General features: G+C 43.9%; 1 protein-coding gene across 1 annotated transcript; it reads right to left on the bottom strand.

Moving 5' to 3' along the window:
* Window positions 1-11,265: 11,265 nt before the first annotated feature.
* On the bottom strand, window positions 11,266-22,242 carry PSMB2 (proteasome 20S subunit beta 2). Its single transcript, XM_068172936.1, has 6 exons — window positions 22,074-22,242; window positions 19,583-19,705; window positions 18,946-19,016; window positions 13,992-14,154; window positions 12,322-12,371; window positions 11,266-11,506 (listed from the first exon to the last, which is right to left on the bottom strand). The coding sequence occupies exons 1-6, from the start codon at window positions 22,162-22,164 to the stop codon at window positions 11,396-11,398; spliced, it is 609 nt and encodes a 202-aa protein (XP_068029037.1). The 5' UTR covers window positions 22,165-22,242; the 3' UTR covers window positions 11,266-11,395.
* Between the last annotated feature and the right edge of the window lie 2,642 nt (window positions 22,243-24,884).

Here is a 24,884-nt window from a genome sequence, read left to right as displayed (position 1 = left end):
TTTTATTTCAAGAAAGCACCTCCATCGTCTTTGTGAGAATGATGCTTCGCCTCTATGGTTGTATCTTAAAAGGGATTGTATAGGTTATTATATGGAAATTATATAAAATTGCATAGATTTAAGAAAGAACTCTCCAGTTTCATGGCTGGGGGTTGAGTGCTGCCACAAAAAGAGCTCAGGGTGACAGGAGCTGGTGGTGCTGCCTGGTGTCCCCAGTCCTCGTGCTGAGCCAGCTGGCGCCAGTGGAGATGAATGAGTTTGCTGATGTTTCAGAACTACTCAGGGTAGTCAAATCTAAACCTGTCTGTGAGGAGCTGCAGAAGGACTTCATGGTATTAGTGATAAAACAGAAGATAAAACAGCCCCACTGATCCCCAGGCAACGAAGCTCCAAATTAGCTGTGTTTGTGGCATCACCACGAGCAGGACTCCGCACCAGCACCTCCTACTCCCAGAGCTTAGAAATAAACACAATGGGAATGGTCAGGAAAAGGATTAACAAAGCACAAACCAGATTATATGTGCTAGCCCTGTAAGTGCCCTGAATGGCACTTACAGATCTGGTAAAATCCAGCAGGTAAATTCATGGGGAACTCAGGTGGGAGCAACTCCCACACCAGGCAGGACCAAGGGCTGGAGCTGCAGGAGGAAGAACATGAGCAGGATGTGGCAGAGGTGTGGAAAACTATGGGATAAAATAACACAAACAGGGAAAGATGACACCAAACCAAGAGGCAGGACACCCATGACATGGTCAGGAAGCAGGCTTAAGTAAATCTTACATGCTTCAGGTAAAAAGCCGTGACTTTTCATGGGAACAGATGTAAAAATGGCTTTTGACACAACGGAAGAGAGTGATTTTAGGGAGCCTCCTTGCTGCCTTCCCTACATATTATTGCTCCTCACAGAGGAGCAGATGGAGGGACTCAGCTATTGCAGCACTCCCTGCATTGGACTCTTCTCAGAGTTGCACCTCTCAGGTTTCTCTGGAGGTTCAGAACAGGCTAATGGTAATAGAGGGAAAACCCCAAACAGTCCCAAAAGAGACCACAGGCGGTTTGAAACACAAACCTCCATCTCAGGAAAGTGTGAAAGGAAACATTTAATGTCCTAATATAATCTGTGGGGATGGCTCAGCGTCAGAAACTTGCATCTAAATATTCCCTTCAAAGCTTAGGGAGGCATTTAAATTGGGAATCGGATTGGAAATGTCCCTTGGTATGAGGTTTGTGAAAGCAAAGACCTAAATGACGGGCTCTGCAGGTCTGGTTTTGCTCTGGACCTTCTCAAAGGAAGAGCCAAGAAACAAGGAGGAGTCAGGGAGCAGAATGGAAATACTAGTCTGTAGTACATCAGAGGCTTGTTTACACTTCAAAGCCAGTTTGGATAATGCAGGGCGTGAACCAAAAGCACAAAAACTATTCCTATTTAAAATTATTCCAAAGTAGGAGCGCCCTGTTCTGCATCAGCATAATCCACATTTAAATGGATTATGATAAAGGAGAGTAAGGTGCTTTTGTGCTACAATACAGGTTTCCCTACATGGGGTTATTTAGGATAACTATCCTGAAATAATTCCATTTGCAGACATCCTCTGGTGCACGGTATCAGAGCAGAGCAAGCGACGCTCCGACACAGGATGAAAGTGTGTGTGTGTGCGCACTGTAATATCCAGGCATGAAATATCATTTCCTAATTTAATCACATTATGCAAACCTGGCTTGGCTGGGACACTTTGAATATCAAGGAATTCTTAGACACAGCACGGATGAGCAATGCAGACAGAGAATCAGGATCTGCCTCCAGTAATTACACACCACATCCATGGGGTGGAAAATACCTCCCTCCTCATTTTCCTTTTTGAGTACCTGCAAGTCTTTGGAATGATTTATGAAGAACAGTCTGGTGCCTGAAAGGCCAGGACACCTCCAATGATCTTTGAGTGGGAGGAAGTTGCATGGTTTGGATTCACTTGTTGATTCCACCACAGATGCTCAAAATGAGTATTGGACACCTTACATAGGAGCAACTTTCTAAAAGCACCAAGACTTCTCAAAATTTTGGACCCCCTCATTCCTGCAGGCACAGAGACACTTCATAAGAGTCATGCAAGGGGTCATGCAAGGCCAATTCTTGTCTGTACTGAAGTCCCCTCCCAGCTCCCTGTCAAACAAGGCCATCCCCTGACATGTTCTCTCCCTTTCCATCCTAAGAGAAAAAAAGCATTTTACACAACTCCAGGCTCAACTCCAGTATAAATTCCCACACTGATTACTAATCTCATCGTGGGAAAATACATAGGATTGTGTCAAAGGGTAAAAATAGATCCAGGCTCAGGGTTTCTATGCTTGTTACAGAACACGCTGGAATTTCAATTCTAAAGGGGAATGTAACAAAAAAAAAATCTTTAATTTTGAATAAATTTGAATTAATTTTGAATTAATGACAAATCCAGGGAAGCCACATACCAATCCTTGACAAGTGAAAAAGAGAGAAACTCTTCAATCCCTAAGAGTCAGCTGTCCCAAGGGCAAACCAAGGGGAACACGGAGTTGTGACTGCGCTGCATCATTAACACCAGGGAGCAGAGGCTGTGTTGGAATTCCACACAGCTTTGGACAGACTAAATAATTACCTTTAAACAGGCACCTTAAAAGCAACAGGGTAATAACAGCTCTCGGTGTGAAACAACCCAATAACCAGGGTTTGCTGACCTGTAGTTAATGCATTCCTTCCTATAGGAGAGTCCATTAAATTCCCAACTTTACATGCAGAATCCAAGGAGCCACATGGCCTGTGAGCAAGGGAAGCTTTTCCTGGTGGTGCAACTGAATCAAAACACCAACAATGGAAATGTTTTCAAGTCAGGCAGTAAAATAAATGTTATTTGTGAGGGTGACACGATGCTCCCGAGATTATTGGTGCAGACGTTGCTCTCCCAGTCCAGGTGCAGGATGTGGAGCCTTCATTATCCAGACAAAGCTGGCACAGAAAGTCTGACCCAGCCATCACCCAGAATGTGGCCATGCTGAGACACAAGTTATCACTTTGGTCTTCCCACCTCAGCTCCTTTATATGGAAAAGAATTCCCACTGTGGCCACCTGAGCATTTCCACAGGATGCCATAAATAGCAATAATAACTCTAGACATTGAACATCCAACCAAGCTTGGTCCCCATGATTGTGGTGCTAAAGCATCCCAGAATTTTCCAAGGCAGGAAAAATTACAGCAGTGAATTTCTGGATGGTTCCTTTGTATATTTTTATCCTGACACATTCAGATACTTCTAATTGGATTATTTTCAGCAGAGAAAAGGCTAAAATCCCTGAGATCCAGAAGGATTTCTCATCAGGATAGCTTTGGTTTAATAGCAAAGGTTATAGCCAAAGAAAATGTTAAATGGAGATAACTCAGCTTTTTTGGGGTGTGAAATGAGTTCAGAGAAAGATCAATTTATTGCTCCAAGCCAAGAAGTTCTGCAGCATCTCAAGACGTGTCTGGATGCTTCAGCTTCTCACCTGATAATGGCTCTGCTCTGCACAAGTACCTTAAATCATTCTTGAGCTTTAGAGCCTTAAATTCACTAAAAAATCCCCAAGAGGCAGCATTTTCTTGGTGTAACTGAATGTATAGCACCCAACAAAAAACAACTGGTCCATCATCTTCGTCTGGCCCAAAATTCCATGTGTTCTCTGTGATTCTATTTATTAGCTCACAGAAAAGAGAAGTTTCAGCTAATTCTGCAATGGCATCTTGGGATTTCTTTATCCTTAAACACGTGCTATAAGTAAATCACATTCTTCCCACTGGGCACTCGAAGTCTTCCCGTCAAACTTTTCCTCTGTCACAGACCTGACCAAAGTGGATCCATGGATTCTTTTACTGGATAAGATTCAGAACATCAGTGGCTGAAATGCCAAGTGCCTTTATTCAGGGGTTATGAGAGTTTCACCATGTGTTGAAGATCTCATTGCCAGCCACATGGAATTCTGACCAGATTCCTGTGCAGACTGAATCTTCCAGGGAAGTTGCTTTTCCAGAGATAATTTTTTCTTCACAATGCACCAAAAACTTTCAAAAAAAGGAGCATTTCCTATGAAAACATTTTATCCAATCCAAATATCTGTCTCTGTTTCAGGAGGGTTATGTTAATGTTCCCACAGTACCTTGTTGTGCCATCAAACATCAAATCCTCATTGTATTAGACCCTGTGCTGATATGTCTTACCTGCAAATTTCTATTTCAGTAGATAAGTTTACAAAGGAAACAGTTACCTGCACCTCACTGAAAACAGATGTGACATAAAGAGCTGAAGGGACGTGGGGAGTTTAGGAAATGGTTGGGATTCAAACACAGATAAATCAACTCGAGCACCATAATTCCAAAAATCCCCCAAATTAATTTCAACAATCTGTTTCAAAGATATAATCTGTATGTTTATAATTTCATTTCCAATGACAAAAAACTCTCTCCTTTAAGAATCTCTGTTCCACTTCACTACCTGCAAAAGCTTTCCAGCAGGGAGGCAGCACACATAGGATGCAGACATTGCTGAGGAGGAGGAGGCTGGTGGAAAGGCCAGTTTGCTCAGTTTGGACCATGAAAACAACCTTTCTTACACCCTCTTGGTAATGTGCTGCTGTTTTGCCTCCTAAATGGACCCTGGCACCACAGGGAATTATTTAAGCCCAGGCCTCCCACTCCTGACCCATTTTCATTTCATTTCCTCTCCCAGCCCTGTCATATGGCAGCAGCACATTATATATTATATATTACAGATTATGGCTTTTGGAGTTTCCTGCTAATTTGGTCATCACAGGGATCCTCCAGGAGCACACAGTAATCACCATGAGAGATGAGACCAGTCCTGTAGCTCAGACAGCCCTGACTCAGCCCCGTTCAGGTTCTCTTTGTGAGGAAGGTTGGGTTTGGCACAAAACTTCTCCAAAAAAACTTCTCCAAAGTTCTCCAGAGCCAAAACAGGCCCAGGGCATCCACAGCTCATCCTGCCTTGTCAGGGCACTGGGAAAAAGGGAAGGTTTCAGACAAACTGAAGCATTCAGCTGTCCTCAGGAAAGTGAGGAAGGCCCAAGAGATGGGAAAACCCTAAGGATCATCTTTCAGAACATTTGGTATATGGACCATTTAGAGAATACAAAGGTCTTACCTGGTAAAGTAGAAAACTTAGATAGAATGCTCAAAAAATTAAGGCACATTCTTGTTTTAGAGTATTCCTAAAAAAAAGTTGTCAGTGCCTTTGAATCTGCTGAGCCAAGTACTAATTCAGCAAATCCTGCGAGGAAAAACAGCTCTGTTCAGCTCAGCTTGGGGCAAAAATGTTTTCTATTAATTCCATGTGTTAATAAGCTTTTTCACAGCTTTTGAACATAAGGAACCTTTTGCTTTAGTACCCTGTAAATTTTGGAGCCAACATGGAAACCAAAACCAAAACTGTAACTATGTGGCTTCACATCAGGAGGGGTCAACCTCAAATCCTCTCCTGGCTTATGTGAAAATGGAGCTCACACAAGCAGCCTTCCTCTGGCTCATCACAGCACAGGCCATCAATCCTGAGGCAAAAACCAACACAAAAACCCTTGGAATATCAGATGTGCCCAAGTAAAGCCCCCAGAGTGATGCTCTGGGCAGGTTTCTCCTGTGCATTGAGTGAACACTGTAAGACAAATTAAATTAAAACCCTGTTTTAATTATTTTATTCTTGAAGGTGCTCACAAAGAACTATGGAAAAAAAAAAAGATAAACAGGTTTCAACTGTTATCATTTTAAATCAGAGAAAATAAGGAATAAGTAAACCCTAGAAATCCTTTCATATCCCAAACTTAGCCTTGCCCAGTAACAAAAGTTTCAGATACAAGGAACTGCTGTCCAAAAAAAGGAAAACCAGCAAATGAGCTGACAGCTTTGGAAATGTTTTCCTAATTCCCATGTCAGAGTCTGGCTATGTACTTGAAAGTTTCTGATTCCCATATAATCCAACTGGGCACATTTTAATTACACAGACAAGTGCATTTTCTGCTCCAGCCAGGCCCATAATGCCACCCTTGAGCCACAGCCTTGGCACACTGCAGGCTTGTTGGGAGGGAGCAAATGAATGGTTTGTGATATCCCACATTCCAAACCAGCCACTGCAGACTTTTCCTGATTTTTTTTTCCTTCAGCAAATTGCGCTGTGGGATCACAGAAAGTCCTTTGAAAACAGTACCATGTGGTGGAGGAGCTTTTCCTTCCTGGCACAGCTGCTGATAAAATCCTGTGAGCATCCTCACTGTGAGCACACAGCAGTGGACATCCAGAGCAGCTCTGCAAGGGAGAATTGTAATACCCTAAAAACCCTGAAGATTTACCTTAACTTCACATCCCTGCTTGTCAGTGCTTGGATTAACTAAGACAAGATGGATTTCAGCTGCTCTTTTTGGGTTTTTGGCAAGTTACTGGCTATTTTCCTTTGTGAAAATATGGATAGTTACCTGTTTCGTGGAACAACTGACTAACATTTGTGAAAAATAAAATAAACATCTTCCAAGGGAAGAAAGAACCCTGTACATCCCACTTGCCACTGCTGGACAAGGCTCTGGTCCTCTCTCCATGAGTTCTGTGACCACCAGCGGATCTGCAAGGCAAGAAGAGGACAAACCAGTTTGTGAGAAGGCAGCAGCATGCGAGATCACTGCCCTCTGCTGAATCCAGAGCTGGGGAGACACACAGGTGTTCCCTACAAACCAAAAACTCTGGGAGCAGGGAATGGCATCAGCTGAATTCCCAGTGCAACATTTGGCAAGAGGAGATCAAGCACCACTGAGGCCCATGGGTGTTTTGGTGGTACAGTAGCAGGATATTGTCAATAATCCCCAAAATACTGACACAAAAAAAAATGGAATTTCCTTTATCTGATGTAAATTAACTCGAGGAGATACACAATTTTCATGTTTGTGCATAAACACGAGAAATATTGAACAACATCTACTAAGCAAAAGGTAATTTAACCAAATCAAAACACACCCAACCAAGAAATCACTTCAGAGGATTCAGTGATTAGGTTGGCCCACCTTGTAGGGCTGTCTTAGAGTTGATTTATAGATCAAAAATTACTCCACACTTGCTGGTATTCATATTTTGATTTTTTTTTCTAGAGATTTAATCAGCAGAATTTAGTTTTTTATAAATCTTGCTAACTTTACTGTATTACACAGGGAAAAATACCATCCTGGCTGTTCTGAAAAAGATCCTTTTAGACACCCTCTCCCCATGCCCCAACAGCAAAGGGTTTTCTCTGCCTTCCACAGCTGTCTCGAGTTAAACTACATGAATCAGCTTATTGGATAACGACCTAATTGCACATTAGCACAGAAACAAAACACTTAAACTGTCACTTTACATTTTCAAGACAACTAACTTATTTTTTAACATAGTCCTCAGCCAGTCAGAGATCTAAACCAACATAGTCAAAGGCATGGAAAATAGACAAGTTGAGTATTTTAATTCCACCATTTACATTTTGTTGTTGTTTTTTTTTTTTAATCTATTAAAACAACTGATGTCTGTTTAGCTTGATCAGTGAAAATTTCCTGCACTAAATTACTGTTGATGGCTGATAACAACACATGGAAACCCTATGTAAGGTTAAACCCTCAAAGAATTAAAAATGGCTTGAAGGACGAACTTTTTACAATTAGTATAAATTAATTTTTCCTTAAATATATAAATACAGTGTTTCACAGGTAGCAAACAGAGGGGTTTTATTCTTTAAATGCCAAGCTATTTAATATAAAAGGAATATTCTGTCCCTGCTTCAGATGAGAAAATGGACTCAACCAAATGCAATGAGCATAATCTCTAATGTCAGCCCTGGCATGGGCTAATGCCTCTTGAAGGAGCCTACTGTCAAAACTAGAGACAAGAGCAAAGGAAAACACATCCTTGGGAGAGCTCAGCCTGATCTCTCCCCTCTGCTCCCACATCTTGACTCAGGGAAGTGACAGCTCCATTTGGTGACAAAGTTGCTGCCAGTGACTGATCTTCATGAACAGAAGTCGAACTCAAGGACTGCCAAGAATATGCTGTAGGATTGATCACACGTAATTTATTTCTATTTTGTTGTTATTGTTATTATTGTTGTTGTTGTTATTATTAGGCAGTCTCTCGAATTTCTGCTGAGGACACTCAGGTTTGCACTGAAACCCAGTCGCTGCTTGAGGTTCTTCACCTGCCCAGGGCTGGAGCATCTCTAGGTTTAACAGAACAGGGCCATGGATTTCTTGAAGAAATCCTGGGGAAAGGAAGGTGAATCAGCCTGGGAGGCTCCCCCTCACCAGCAGCTCTCCAAAAAAATGAATACAGCAGGATGGGAGACAGTTTCACCTTCCAGGCATTTCAGTTTCTGATTGATGTCCCTCCTTGGCTGTCACTTCACTCAAGATGACTTCTGAGTTGTGGAGTCACTTTTAGGCAGCAGAACTGCCTTGGCACCACTACAAATTTGTGTGAGACCAATTCCACAAGGCAGCTGAGCTCTGACGGCTCCTCTGGGCCAATGCTTCTGGTCACAGGGAGGTCTATCCCAAAACACAGATTTTCTTCCATGGAAAGGTGTAATTAACACCAAGAAAAAGCCCCGTGAGCGCTGCACCTACGCTCACATTCCTCTTCCAGCAAAGCACTCAATGTAGCCTAAGGCACAGAGAATCTGTAAACTGATCTTGGAACTAACTCCAAGCTCTGGAGAGATGAGCTGGTGATGGTCTTTTCCCCAGGAAAAGACTATCCTTAAACAGGAAACCTAACACGAGAAAAAGGGCCTTGTTAACTCTTTGGGCCCTGAGGCTTTGAGAGTAAAACATATGGTCAGAATTACCAGGCAAGGCAAGGCAGAGCAGCTCACCATGGCCACAGTGCCCCAGGAACAAGGTACCTTGACTACTACATTCATTTCTCATAATATGAACCACAAAAATTAGTGCAAAGCAGTATTTGCTTGCAGTGCTCAATTATTTCAGAGATTTCTTATGAAAGAGGGCTGTCATGACAAATACAAATGGAGAGGTGAATTCTTTCAAAAAGGGATTCCTGGATTCTAAGCAAAACATGGTTTGCAGAAGGTTTAGGGCTAAACTTGAAGCAGGTAAGAAGCTTTCTACTCTTTCATTAACTTAAATATTGGTTTTTCAAACAGATTCCATGTAATATTGTCAAAAATGAAAACTGGCTTCTGAATTTGAGTATCAGCACATTTTAAAAAGTAAGTTCTACAGCAAAAGTATCACACTCTTCTTTAAAAAGTATGAATTCTTGGAAAGTCCTCAAAAAATCTCCTTTGTTAGAGGCTACAGTCCAATCTCATCGTGACCAGTTCTTTTGTTCCTGGTTTGGAATCAAGGGCTGTATTTATTCATTCCTCGAGGTTGCTGCTCCATTGGCTTCGGATGCAACCCCTTGGATCTTCTTTTCCATGGGGGATTCAGATCCTGGGCCCTGCCCTTGGGCAAAACATATGTTCCACTCCAACCTGGATCCAACCACAGAATAATTGTTTTATGTTTATTAATCACCTGCATGCAAATAGGTGCCAATAAAAACGCCAGGCAGATTCTCTGCCAGGCTCACATCATCCAGGAGCTCCACACCCCAGTTTGGTGTCTGAACAATGAATCCCTCCAATGAAGAGGCATCGCTGCTTTGATATGCAGTGACAAAAATATCACATCAGCTCAGCCCCTCTGCAGTGATGAGTTTGAAATGAGACAAGAAACCTGCAAAAACATTCAACATCAGTGGTAAAATAAATTAGAGATGCTGCATTAAGCTAAACAAGTACATTAATGCAACACGAAGGGGTGAGATTTCAGTGGCAGAACCACAACGCTCTGACTCTGCTCGTGTTAAATGTGACCTGCCAAGAGGAAATCGTCAGGCTGGGGACTGCTGGGTGTGAAAGTTTAAAAGGTTTTCAAGAGATAAAGTGAGTTTTAGCAAAATGTTTCAGAGTTCTGTGCCATTTGCCTTAAATAAAAGGCATTGAAGCCATTACAGCAAAACCAGCTGTAATTAAACTCATTCTGGGAAGAACTGAACTACAAAGCCTGATGGGACTCCAGGGAAGAATTAGATTTAAGTAAGAGGCAGGGTGAGTTAAGGCACCGGGGCTGCAAATTTCTTCTGTGTCATTAAGCAAGTCTCAGTCTCATCCATTCCAGAAGACAGGAATACTTTAGGACTGACAACTTTTTTTTTGGGAAGGAACAAACCTTCTCAAGCACACCACGGAGGTAAGACCAAAAGGCTTAGACAAATTAACAGTGAAGTTAATGTGAACACACAACTATCAGTCTGCACACTATCCTGTACACATCTACCCTATTTCCAAGATTCTTTTTCTGAGCTTATTCAAACATAAAATAAGCACCCAGAGCAATTTTAATGCCAATTCAAGTAATGAAGGAGTCACACCAAAAACTGTTCTCAGAAAAATCACTTCTGGGCAGACCACAAGTATCAGCCACATGATAATTATCTGAGGCTGTTCCATGAATGGGGGTTTTATAGGGAAGCAGCATTTTGAGCCTAGATGGATCATCAGGGATTATTCTCAAGGAAACAAAGCTCTAGCTAGCTGAGAGTAATTCAAAGATTTATGAGGAGTGCTGCAGTTTAATTTCTCACTGAACTGCTTTCATGTACTTCTAAATGTACAGACACATCAGTTAAGAAACATCACACAATTGGTGTATTAGTTTCTATTTAAAATACTACTTAAATTCTATTTAATGTAGTTATCAACCCACTGTGCCAGCAGAATGCTCTTTCCCAGTAACAGAACCTTTGCCAGGTGAGTTAAAAGTGCGTTTTAAAATCCGTTCTACTTGGAAACCTTTGTATCAATCTAATTCAAGTGAAAAAAAAAAACTCTATCAAAAGCAAATAAGGTCTTTGAAAACCTGATTAATATTTTATACAGCAAAGAGTGGTAGCATCTTTGAAAAAATGAAGTAGATGCTGCATGTTTGGCATGGACCACTTGCCTGGGGTTTGATGAGCTTTAGTGACGAGAGGGATGACAGCACAATGTAATCTAGAAAATACAGTTTTCCCACAAATAAGAAATTTGGAGAGCAGTAAAATCTCAGAAGAGGAAAGATAAATAACCTGAATGTACCCCCATGAACTGTAAATCAAGTTTCACCCTCACTGTGGAACAATTTACTCAAATCCTTTCAGGAAGGATCAGTGGAATAAAAAGATAAAACTGGCTATATAAATGTCAGGCTTTATTTGAGCTCCCACTGCAGTACATTACTCGTGTGCTTCAAATGAATAGAAAAAAAAAACAAAAACCAAGAGAGAACAGAACAAGAAGACTGCTGAAGAAAGATCTTGGGGGTTAGGAGGACTCCACTCTGGCAAGGGGTATATTGTCCACTTCGTGGATGCCCTCCTTGTCAATGAACCGGGCGTTGAAGGAGGTCAGGTTGAGGATGAAGCGTTTCTGAAGCTGTTCAGCAAAGAAAAAACACAGAAGAAATGAGATTCATTCAAATAAAAGAGTATACTTTCAATTTCCATCCTGGTCCTAGTGACCCAAAATATTAGGAACTAGAGTGGGTTTTTTTCACTGCTCAGGAGTGAATTGGTGGGAGTTTGTTTAAGATGATCAACATTAGACAAGCCTCAGGTAAAGATGCAAAATTGCCTGTTAACAAGGAAGACATTTAAGCAGGAAAACTAGAGTGGGCTAAAATTTTGGACACAAAGTGTACATATCACAGAGTTACTTCAAACAGGACCTCTTCAGAGCACTTCTTGATGTTGCATTCAAATCAGTCTCTTAAAGACAAGGATAAAGACTATTTTCCTACAATAAAAGCCTTGGTGTCTGAAATGTCTGGAGTCTAATGTTAACACTGAAATTGGTCATGAACTTTAAGGTCAAGGCTTTACCTCAGGTACCACTTCACAACCTGGAAAAGAATTAGTGTATACTTCTAAGAGTTCTTAAGTGTAACACAAGTGACAAGGATGCTGCAGGATGTTCAGAAGAAACGTAAGAGGAAAAAGTCTGGATCAATATTATGCTAAGCATGCCAAAAGCACAAGTTTACGTTCTGGAGGATGTGAACTGTGCAAAGGCAACACAACTGCCTGTAAATCCTTTTCCTCAGTAGCTATTCCACATCTGGCCAGTGCCTTTATTACCCTTCTGGCAAAGGCAGCAAGAAACGAGACAAGAGGAACAGGAAAGTATCAGCGAATGAATGCAAACAAACATTCCTTTCTCAGGAGCATCAGGGCCTGAGTTCAGCAACTCACCTCCTCTAGACATTTTTTTAAGAGCTCCACAGCTTCCTCACGTGTGATACCTGAAAAGGAAAACATCCACAGATTGATTTCATTAGAGGCCATCTCTCTCCACAGAAACTTTTATTAAATTTAAACAACTTTTCAGCTGAGCACCAAAACCTCTCCTTCCCAGCTCACAGAAAACACTTTCCAGATGTCCCGAGGACGCCCTGCACCGCAGTGCTCACGCCCCAACAAGCCATTGAGAATCGATTTGTTACAGGGAATGGGAAGCATGACGGAATTCTGCCTCCCATGGCCAGGGCCTGGCTCAGAGAAGCCCAGTCTCCTCCCTCTCCTACAGTTTATTGCAGCTCTAAATCAGCTCCAGCTGCCCCAGCCGGCTGCGAGTCCAGGGCAGGAGGTGGAGATGGGTTTAGCGCGATGTTCCTGCTGGGTATGAGCTCAATAAAGGACAAGGCACGTGTGGGATGCTCCTGCTATTCTCACACTTCAGGATAAAATCCAGCACTCTATAGGGGTGACAAGCCATGACAATGAAGTTCATTATTTTCCTCTGTTCCACAAGGAATGGTGAAAATGGAACAATAGATTGTTAAGGGACATGACTAGAAAACAAACAGGGTCTAAAACTTCTTTCTAGGCTTTGTTCCAGACCTGCATCCACTGCTCAGGCAAGTGAAATGAAAATGATCAGTTTATAGCTACATTTCTTGAAGGAGATAGATGAAAGGATTTCTAATCTCAGAGCAGAGATAATAACTTAAACTCAGCTTTGCACACAGGAGTCAAATAGTTTGTAGCTAAAGCCAAAGATGTCAGATTAACAATATTCTGTGCTTTGCACTTTTCCTTATCTGCACAGTGGGGATGGGGCCATGTATATTCCTTGGCACTGGATTATGATTCTAAAACTAAAAGTTTAGACAGGTACAAACATGTACAAGAGTTATGATGAGCAGCTGCCAAGTGCACAGAACTGTAAATCTAAAGTCTAAACCCTCTCTGTTGCCGACAGAAGCTGTGGCTGCCCCATCCCTGGAAGTATCCATGGCCAGGCTGGCCAGGGCCTGGAGCACCCTGGGACAGTGGGAGGTGGCAGGAGGTGAAATGAGATGAGCTTTAAGGTTTCTTCCAACCCAAACCATTCCATGCTCTGTGGTTCATCACCACCACTTCAGAGTGCTGGAGATGATCTTGCCAGGACTATCTTTTCATTTGAATGTTTTTAATTTATCATACACAAAGCCAATCCAAGATATGGAGCAGTATCATCTGGGACTGACCTCTGGATATTGATACACTGGGAAAATGTACATGTCAGAGCCAACAGACAAGCAAGAAGATAGGGCTGTCAAACTGTTATTTATTAAAAGCAGACTACCAGCTGCCAATGGTCCAGGAAAGTCTAAGCATGCTTTAGAATAACTGAAATGTCCTTTACTGCCAGTCTGTTATGCTGCAAACAGGAAAAAAAATAGAGTTGACTAGTTTTCTGTTACCATGCTAGCAAAACCAAAGGCAACCTTTCGAGCTCCATTTATCCAACAAAAAGTCAAGTTCCAATCTGTTGCACCAAAGCAATGCCACCTGATTCAGCAAATGTCAGTCTCGCTGGTTAATAAACTCAAGGCCTAAATTGAAGCAGGAGAATTTTCCTGTCCAGTGGCTCCACTCACCTGGCTTGTAATAGCGGTCAAGGATGCTGAGGGTAAGGAATGCTCCATATCCATGTGCTGCAAAAGGAGCCTTTGCCAGAGCTGCCAGGTAGTCCATGTAGTACAGGGCAGGGCCCTCGTGGTCGTCATAGCCAGCCAGGAGAAGGTTCACATGGTAGGGGGTCTGCCAAGAGAAGTGATGTTTTTGTTAGAGCACTCACACCAAATCTTTGAATCCTGATTCCCTATGCACCAGGGAACAGCAGCAGAGCTGATTACCCAATTCCTTATCATAAAATGCTACATCAAGCCTGTCGGCAGCACGTTGTGGGTCTCAAGTTAGAAGTGATCGGGTCTTCTGGTAACATGGACTACACAAGCAAATAAAAACACGGAACTCTTATTCTCTTGAAAACCAGTGTGTTTGGGGTTTTTTTACAACTTTCACAACACACTCAAACTTTAAAAAACTTGAATGCAGTTTTCACACCAGATTCTTTCACCTCACCATAAAACTCGTGGATTTTTACTGCTGACATGTGAGCACAACGTGAACATTTTGCAGTTTCTAAGAACTCTTTGTTCATTTAACCTGCTCTTTGCTCTCTTCCCAGTCCCCCTCCCAGTGAGCACGGCCCGTCTCAGCACGTATGAAAGCTCTCACACAGTGCAGTTACACACACTGTCCTGTTCACTGGCAATTTGGTTTTTATTGCATGTACCAAGTTTAATCTTTGATATTTGGCAGTTTACTCCATGCTGTAGGTTTAGTGTTCCACCATCATGAATAAATCAGACATCTCTTATTCTCCTACATCTCCTTCCAAGATCTGTACTTTGTAAAACCATGAAACACACGTGCACTGTATTATTTTTAAACATAGGATCAGAAAATATTTGGGCATTGTATGTATTTTTAAAAGCAGCTTTTATATACTTCCAGTCTTTCCATATCTACACAATGTTTCTTATTAAATTAATTGTACTAACAGGATATCTCCAAACTGCTGGAAAACCTGGATCAACAAAGCAACAAAATAAGAAAAAAAAAATGATGAGGCAACTACCAGATTAAAAAAGCAAACAAAATTTCACCCTAAAGCCAAAACATTAACTGCATCATAGGAAAAGTTCATTTTGATACTCAATACAGTAAATTTACACACACAAAAAAAATCACACGCCACTATATTTTTACTTTCAGACAGTATGAAAGAATAAAGCAGGCTACAGTTATATATAAAACATCACTTTAAATTGTGTGATTTAATCTTCAAAGCATCCAAGAATATTTGGAAAGAAGTTACCATGCAGCTGTATTGGTTTAATTAGGCTGTATTTCATCATTTATTTATTCTGAAACATCACACAAGTTGATATTTAAGAGCCATGACACAAGATCACTCAAATTATTGTGTGACTTGGAATTACCAACACTGGCATATGCAAGATACTCAACCATAAATAAATGGTGTTATACAGACTTAAAACCTTCTGTAAACTGATTTTCAGTTTTAAGTTCTCTTGCTAATGGTCTCTGAGACTTCTTAAAACTCAAATGCAAATAATTATCCCCCATGCCTTATTATTCTAGAAAGGCAGGGTTTAAACATTAGTAAATATACATAAGTTATTTATTATTTTCATAATTATAAATGAAATTTGCAGCATAACACCTCCATGCTGCGACTGGAATTTCTTGTACATCCCAATCCTTTTGTCCACTCCAAAGGCAGCCTTCCTTGACTTCTGTAACGTGGTCCATACCAACAATTCTCAACTCTTTACAATGTTAGTGTGGTTAAAGGCCAACAAATGAGTGATGACTAACACTCCAGGACATTATTTTTAACCCCAACTTCCCTTCCTACAGAAGCACCATTTCTCATCCCAAGTAGTTTTGCACTTGGTGCTGTTTGATTTAAAATAACGACAGCAATTAGGAGATGTGTGAAATTGTTCAGAATTTACAGCTGAAGAGCACAGCTGTGCCAAAGAGCCCAACCCTAGCTCGGTGGTGACACAGCCCTATGACATCTGGCGGAAGCCAAAGTCACAGCGAGGGGGGAAAGGTGGGAGCAAGGAAACCTCCTGCCAAGTGTGGACAAGGGGAGAGGAGCTGAAAGCTGCCTTTGGAATCCAGCCAGACCCTGTCACCTATAATTAAGCAGCATCACAATCAGAGACTGAACTTCATCATCTTTGGAGGGCAGGGGGCTTTTTTCCTACTTTGCCTCCCCACAACCTCGGCAGTGAGTTCAATGTACTAAACCCTGCACTGGATTCAGCAGGTGAACCAGGTGAGGTGCTGGAACAGGTAACCACAGAATGCTGGAATGATCTGGGTTGAAACAAACCTTAAAGCTCATCCCATTCCACCCCCTACCATGGGAAGGGACACCTTCCACTGTTCTCAGGTTGTTCCTGGCCTTGGTGTCCTGGCCTTAGACACTTCCAGGGATCCAAGGAAGCAGCCACAGCTTCTCTGGGCAACCTGTGCCAGGGCCTCCCCACCCTCAAAGGGAATAATTCCTTCCCAGTATCCAATCTAACCCTGCTCTCCTTCAGCTTAAGGCCATTCACCTCCATGAAAGCCAAAGCACCTTCCAGGTTTGCCTTGATCAAAAATCACAAAGATTCATTTCAGATCCTGCTTTGGAGCAGAAATCTTGTGTTTTAAAAAGAGAAATGTCATGAAAAACCACATGGTGACTATCAAGTAGAAGCCAAGACAACAGTGATGTAATGGCCTCAAGACACAAGCCCAGTGTCATTACACTTGATACTTTCCACCAGAAGAACAATTTCAAGGCATTGCCTTGTGAGCCATCCCCAAGCTATCAAGAACTTGGACTACAGGAGTCATGAGAATCCTAAATGAAATCAAACTGGGTATGAGGGAGGAACCCAGATGGTGATGAACAATGCAGAACAAACTCTATTTTGATCTTGGCCACAGCAAAAGTCGAAATGGCTGAGAAAGTCCTGCTGCAGTTTAACCTTCCCTTTCATACACCTTCTGGCCTCCTATAACAGTTTCACACAGTGAGTGACAATAAAGCAACAAACTACCTTTTCCCCACCAAACTTTTTACTTCTTAACTATTTTTAGTTAAGAAGGTTTAGTTTACCTTTTGATTTTTATTTTCATGATCCACATGATTACATTAGTAGCCTCCAGGAATCCCTTATGCAGTTTCAAGCACCAGTGTTAATCCTTCTGGTATCCCACATATTATTGACGAAAATGTAACAAAATTCACAGGGGAAAAAAACAACTCTGATGGCAAGGCTTGTATTGTAAAATTCTAAATGCCACAAACAAACCATGAAGTTAGAGAAAAAAGCTTCTGCCTGCAATGTGGAGATCAGTGTAGTGTGACAGCAGTGTCAGAGAGCGCCGTGTGCCCTGGGGCGTTGCCATCTGCACCAGAACAGCGTTTTGTCTCTGGTAAATAAACACATCTGCCTCTGCCAGTGTCCTCCCCACTCTGCTGCCCATCTGGAGCAGGTGAGCTGGAAGACAGGCGTGGGCTCAGCAAGGAGTGGAGCCACAGGGAGGATCAGGCCCCAAGGGATGTGGCACAGAGGAAGACAAAGGTGCCACATCAGTGCTGCCTCCTGATGGGCAGGTTTACCAAAAAGCCAGTTAAAGGTACTTCAGATCATATATATGAAATAGCTGCCTCTGCTGAAAAGGGACAGGGCACTCAGTCTCATCTGTGCAGATCAGTTGTCCCTGAGAGGAGCCATGAGCACCAGGGCCAGGCCCCAATAGCATCACTGCTTCACACCAGTAGTGAGAACTGCACAGGAATGCACAGAACAACACAGATCTTCCAAATTACACCTCAACACAAGCTAAAGCAAACAGCACCACTGCCAACCATCATCTGCTATCCGTGCAGTTGGATGAAGCCATTTAAACCAGAACAGTAGTGTGGAACCACAGAATATCCTGAGTTGGAAGGTACCCACAAGGAAAACTTTCTACCTGCAGCTGCGATATGCATTAGAAAGGAGAACAATAATCTCTGGCTGTTCCTGTGCATGAGTTCTGGAAGAACTCTCACTCCACATGTGTAGTTCTCAACAACACAGCTCTGAGGTTAATACTGGTCTTTATTTGCTACTCTAAAACCAGATTTCAGGCCCAAGAAGTACACTGTTAGAACAGCAACACGGTTTATCCCTGACAGAGCTGATCATTCTCAACATCCTCTTTCTTCCTGCTTTCTTTCATATAGCACATTAACATTCTTCTCAATGAAATGCTTCCTAACCTTAGATCATTAAAGGTTTGTTTGCCCCCTCACAGCAGCTTTTCATACTTTGAAAAAAAATCACCCTGGGAAACATTGCTAATTGCAGTTCAGTAACTTGAAAACACAGCCCCAGCTTGGATGTGGTATTTACCAAAAGCCTCATGTTGCTGTTTACAAAAGGCACTTGTTTTCCTAAGTACATCAAACAGCTTTGCTCTATGAAATCATTTTCCAAGAAGATTAAAAGGATTTGGAGCATTTGCATGAAAACCCACAACCTTATCTCGATGTTCAAGAAGTTTAATTCACTTCCCGTCTGCAGTGTGTGACAAGTGTTTATTGGGCCCAAGGCTGGAATTTTAAGTCTATGGCTGTATCAGTTATTGATAAGTGATGTGATAAGTTTTTAAAATAAGGAAATCAAGTTCCATTTTACTAAGACATTATTTCAGCAATGTGAACTCACAGAATCTCAAAATCATTGATGTTGGAGAAGACCTCCAAGATCATCCAACCTGTGACCCATCAATCCTTGTAACCCAGAGCACTGAATGCAACATCCAGGTGTTCCTTGACCCCATTATGTCCCTGAGCAGCCAGTTCCAAATCCATCGCTACAGACAACAGCTCCCACCTTTTTCAGACTCCACTATTTGAGGATGGAAACGTTCCCTGGAAGCCTGTGCCAAAATCTCTCAGCTATAACTCACCCGACTCCGGAGATAGTCTGCGAGGTTTCGCCGGGTGAAGTTTGCAGCTGCAGTGGGAGATAACTCATAACCTGGAGAAGAAATGTGATTATTTATTTGCCAACAGCCCAAATCATTCATGTTTCACCTCCCACCTTCCCATGCCTTTTTTGAAATAACAAAATGTTCTTTAGTGATAAAATGTAGTGCCTTTTGTCTAATTCTGGTTTATTCTGAAAGCTACAAGCATAAAGACGGCCCTCAGACTTTGGGTAGTTCATACCTGTATGGACCACAGAAATACATGGCTTCAAAAAATTTAAATATTAAGGACATGTAGCTTGACTTTTTTGTCCAATATATCAGAAGAACTGCTGACAGCATGAATGGACATATTAAGAGAATAGTAAGTCTGTCAGTAAAATATCTGTGTCATTTATATTGTAGAGAAGTTTGCTGGGATTTGGATAAACTATTTAATTTGTACTGTACAATCCAGACTCTATTTCTGCATCCTGCCTGAATATCACCTTTGCTGGACACTAAAAATGCAAAAATCTTTACAGAAGGTTTGAGAACAGCACTTTCCACCAACATTCACCTGGAAACCACCCTTAGCTCTGCTCCCAAACCCCAGGGCCTGTCCTGCTTCACTCACCATTTCTCATTTTGTAGAGCTGAACATTTTTCTGGATGTATTCTGCAAACTGCACTGTGTCTCCAGGCTCCCCCACACAGAGCAGTAAGATCTTTTCACTCATCTTAAACATTTTGTCATGGTCTAGGCAAAGAAAAAGAATGTTGAATGCCACGGTCACGAGGAAGAATAAATTATTTTGCCAGTATCCTGACACATCAGGACTTTACAGAAGCAAGAAAGAGATTTGGATAAGTGCATCATGACCTGGAGCACCACTAAAAAGCCTTTTTGAGCACACACTGACATTTGGTGTCTCACAGCTGGTGACACAGAAGACAAGAGCTGTTGAAGAGAAACAAAGCCCTTCAGGAAGGGAGGCATCCCAGAAATATATATTTCCTGACTTAGAAGCAAGGTAGGAAAGAATAAAGCTTCACACAGAATATTGTGTTCAAAGCATAAGGTTATGCTTCCTGGGATCAGGAGTAGGAATTTTGCTCAGTGACTATTCATCTTTATTCAAATATTCTGCAACAGAAGCGAATAATTTAATATAAAGCTGAAATAGCAACACATTGAGCAAAAGGAATTTTAGGAAATCCAGAAACAAATTCCATGTCAAATGATGCCCTTTTCCTTATATCCAGCAATCCCAAAACCCAGAAGTTTACATGAATGAAGCTTTTCCAGAAATATTTCTTTTGCTTCACATTTTCTTTTGGAAAAAAACCAAACCAAACAACCAAAGAGAATGAAAATTAAAGTAATGATTATAAATCATAACGAAGCTGACTTATAAGCAGGAAATTAAGGAACAGTAATCCATATTTTCAGTCGTAACTGCAGTTTAAAACAGTTTTGTGTTTGAGGGGATCCAAGTTGTTGCAATGACAGTGCTGGAGACAATTCTGTGCTCACAGAGTCTCCTCTCACCAGAGCAGATATCTGGCACTTGGATATCCCAGACAGACACTGAGCAGCTGCTGGAGTGAAGGGAAAATCCCTTCTCTCCAGTGAGGGCTTGGACAAACACCAAGCCTCCACCTCACCAATCTGAACAATCTCTGCTGCACGACACGCACCAAGTGTCCCAATCCTCTAAAACGATGTCAAAAGTCATCACTGCCCTGGAGCTGCTGTCTGGAGCTCAGGGAAAGCCACTGACACTGGCCAGCCCTGCAATCCCACACTGGTTTGGGTCGGAAGGGAACTTAAAGCCCATCCCCTGCCATGGGACACCTTCCACTACCCCACATCCAACCTGGCCTTGGACACTTCCGAGGATGGGGCAGCCACAGCTCCTCTGGAGGCCCTGTGCCAAGGCCTCCCCACCCTCAGAGGGCACAATCCCTTCCCAATATCCCATCTAACCCTGCCCTCTGGCAGTGGGAAGCCATTCCCTGTGTCCTGTCATTCCAGGCCCTTGTAAATTGTTCTCTCTCCATCGTTCCTGTAGGCTCCCTTCAGGTATTGGAAGGGACGATTAGGACAAAATCTCTCCAGGCTGAAATTTAATTACAAATAAATAGTCTAAATATAGATCCGAAATGTATGGGTTTCCCCACCTAACAAAATCAACTAAATTCTATGTTCAAAGTACTAATTTCTTAAAGCTTATGAACAAACCTATTTGGAACCAATATTAACCTAGAAAATATCATTTAAAGTGAAAACACTTTTATTTTGTACATACCACCAGCTTTCACAACCTCTAACACTGCTCCAACTGGCTAGCACAGACTTGAAGGGAAACATTTGAAGTAAAAGCAGTGTTATAACATTTTTATATAGATTTATTTATATTCATTTGTATAGATCTAGCAATCCTCTATTCTACAACTTTTTTTTTAAAAGAGCTACTAAAGCAGTCTTTAGAACGGAACAAGCTTCAGTCTAGGCCAATGCAACAGCAGGAAGAAAAAATGATTTTAGAGAATTCCAGAGACTTGGTGACGCCCTAGGTGTTTTACCACACAAAGAAACCAAAGCCATGGTTCAGTGTGGCTCCTGCGCTCTGTGCTGTGAATTTCACTGATACTTTTAGTCCCCCTAATCTCTTTTCTCCCATTAATTACGTTTTACCAGTGAATTAGCACAGGCGAGCACCTCCGGTCTCACATCGCTATCGCAGTGCAGTTTGTTAACACTTTTACATTGCTGTTCAGAGCGAGGTTTGGGATCACAAGCCAACGCTCGCCCGAACAGGTAAATTCGGCTGAGAACCCAACACAGAGCGGTCACACTCGGTCACCACCGGGGACTTCACCCGGAGCAAGCGGCGATTTGAGCCCCGCTTTGGCTCTGCGCTCCAGAGGCCGCCCTACGGCGACTACACCTCCCTGAAGGGCCCGGCAGAGCTCAAACCGAGAAACCCCCTCCCCTGCGAGCAGCCTCCCCTCAGCCCGAGCGGCGGGCCCGCCGCACCCCAACCGCGCACACGCCCGCGGCCCCGGGACACCCTACCGGGCCAGGGCTTAGCACGGTGCCCCGGCGCCTCCCAGGGTCTCACCGTGCTTCATCTGGATGATGCTGCTGGCCGCCACGGTGTCCGCGGCCACCAGGACGTAGTCAGGGCCCTGAATGCCGATCAGGTACTCCATGGCCGTGACACAGCGCGGCCCGGCCCGCCCCGCCGCGCCTGCGCGCCCGCGCGCGCCGATGGCGTCACCGCTCGCGAGAGCCGCTGCCCGCGCGGCGCCGGGGAGCCCTGAGGGGAGCGGGGGGCGGGAATGTGAGGGGTGGAGTTCCGTCCCTTTGGAATAACGGCAGGGTTCAGGGTGGGGAAGGACAGGGTGGCCTCGGATCTGAGGGGTTTGAGATCCATCCCTTTGGAATAACGGCAGGGTTCAGGGTGGGGAAGGACAGGGTGGCCTCGGATCTGAGGGGTTTGAGATCCATCCCTTTGGAATAACGGCAGGGTTCAGGGTGGGGAAGGACAGGGTGGCCTCGGATCTGAGGGGTTTGAGATCCGTCCCTTTGGAATCACGGCAGGGTTCAGGGTGGGGAAGGACAGGGTGGCCTCGGATCTGAGGGGTGGAGTTCCGTCCCTTTGGAATAACGGCAGGGTTCAGGGTGGGAAAGGACAGGGTGGCCTCGGATCTGAGGGGTGGAGTTCCGTCCCTTTGGAATAACGGCAGGGTTCAGGGTGGGAAAGGACAGGGTGGCCTCGGATCTGAGGGGTTTGAGATCCATCCCTTTGGAATAACGGCAGGGTTCAAGGTGGAAAAGGACAGGGTGGCCTCGGATCTGAGGGGTTTGAGATCCATCCTTTGGAGTCACGGGATGGTTCAGGGTGGAGAAGGACAGGGTGGCCTCGGATCTGAGGGGTTTGAGATCCATCCCTTTGGAATAACGGGATGGTTCAGGGTGGAGAAGAACAGGGTGGCCTCGGATTTGAGGGGGTCGAGTTCCGTCCCTTTGGAATAACGGCAGGGTTCAAGGTGGGAATGGACAGGGTGGCCTCGGATCTGTGGGGGTCGAGATCCATCCCTTTGGAATAACGGGATGGTTCAAGGTGGAGAAGGACAGGGTGGCCTCGGATCTGAGGGGGTCGAGTTCCATCCCTTTGGAATAACGGGATGGGTCAAGGTGGAAAAGGACAGGGTGGCCTCGGATTTGAGCTGGTTGAGTTCCATCCCTTTGGAATAACGGGATGGGTCAAGGTGGAAAAGGACAGGGTGGCCTCGGATTTGAGCTGGTTGAGTTCCATCCCTTTGGAATAACGGGGTGGTTCAGGGTGGAGAAGAACAGAGTGGCCTTGGATTTGAGCTGGTTGAGTTCCATCCCTTTGGAATAACAAGATGGTTCAAGATGGAGAAGAACAGGGTGACCTCGAATCTGAGGGGGTCGAGTTCCATCCCTTTGGAATCACGGGATGGTTCAAGGTGGAAAAGGACAGGGTGATCTCGGATCTGAGGGGGTCGAGTTCCATCCCTTTGGAATCACGGGATGGTTCAAGGTGGAAAAGGACATGGTGGCCTCAAATCTGAGGGGGTTGAGGTCTATCCCTTTGGAATCACGGGATGGTTAAATGTGGAAAAGATCCTATAACATGGCTGAATAAGGCACTGAGGTTGGAAAAGACCTCCAAGGTCACCCTCTGCTCAGCACTGCAACCCATGCCCTCCACTGCATCCACGTAAGATTTTCGCGGAATCATCAAGGTTGGATTGACGATCATTCAGTCCCTCAGCCAGCACTGCCTCTGGAGCCGCATTGCCCAGCTCCAGAGCTGTGTCCCTGGACAGCTCCAGGGACAGTGACTCCACCACCTCCCCAGGCAGCCTGTTCCAGTGTGTGACCATGCAAACAGTGAACATTTTTTTCAATATCCAGTGTGAATCTCCTCTGCCTCAGCTTGAGGCCAATTCCTCTTGTCCTTCACTGGGCTCACTCTTCTCACAGTAGGAGAGATGGCCCCACCTCACCCACCCAGAGACCCCTTCTCCATTAGCAGGTTGCTCCAAGTCTCTTCCAGTCTTGGACACTTCCACCCAGATGTTTCCAGGTGTGCCTCTAATGTGGATAATTAATAGCAATGGGATTTAAATCCTGAGCCTGGCTCTCCCGGCATGCAGAGCAGGCTGTCAGCGTCTCCCTTCAGTGCTTGCTTTCAGGGGCACAGCAGCACTGCACAGGGATTGTTCTGACCTTGGGGTGCCCCATTTCCCTCCAGACATTTCCCAAGCTAACATCAGTGTGCAGACACTGTTCTCCTTGCCCATCACCAGCAAAACTCCTTCCAAGAGTCCTCATTCTTGGCAAACGTGTTGGGGAATGTCAGTGCCTGGCTCCATGAATCCTACAGGCAGCCCTCTGCCTCCCAGAGCTGCTCTGCTCCTCACTCCCAGGCCCACTGCAGAGTGTCTTCCCTCCACCTGTGAAGGCAAGAACAGGGCATCCATCAGAGTGTGCAGGTGAAAATGGATTGTAACCTGCCCTGCCAACAGCTGATTAACGTTTGTATCTCTGGCAGGATTGATCTTGAGGGTGAGAGCGTTCCAGAGTCCAGCTGGGGCCCTGCTCCTCAGCTGGATGCTCCTTCCCTGTGCTTCTGTCGTGGTCACCATTGTCTGCTTGGGGTGGGGGAGAGGATTATCCACTGTGGGCAGCTGGAATGAGAAATAACAGGGTGTTATTTCTCAGTTTTCACATTTCTCCCTCCCCAGCAGTGCAGACCATCTCCCCACTGTGGTGACTTTGCTTCCCTCTCCCAGTCTGATTTGTCACTCAGACCTCAGTGAGGTGGGAGAGCAGCAGGCACTGCACGCTCTGCTACTCAAACCCAGGCTGGTGACCCCAAAATTATGTCCAGCATTGA

Source organism: Anomalospiza imberbis, chromosome 25, assembly GCF_031753505.1.
Source record: "Anomalospiza imberbis isolate Cuckoo-Finch-1a 21T00152 chromosome 25, ASM3175350v1, whole genome shotgun sequence".
Taxonomy (NCBI): Eukaryota; Metazoa; Chordata; class Aves; order Passeriformes; family Viduidae; genus Anomalospiza; species Anomalospiza imberbis.
Note: the sequence above shows the minus strand (reverse complement) of the source record. Positions and strands in the feature narration are given on the sequence as shown.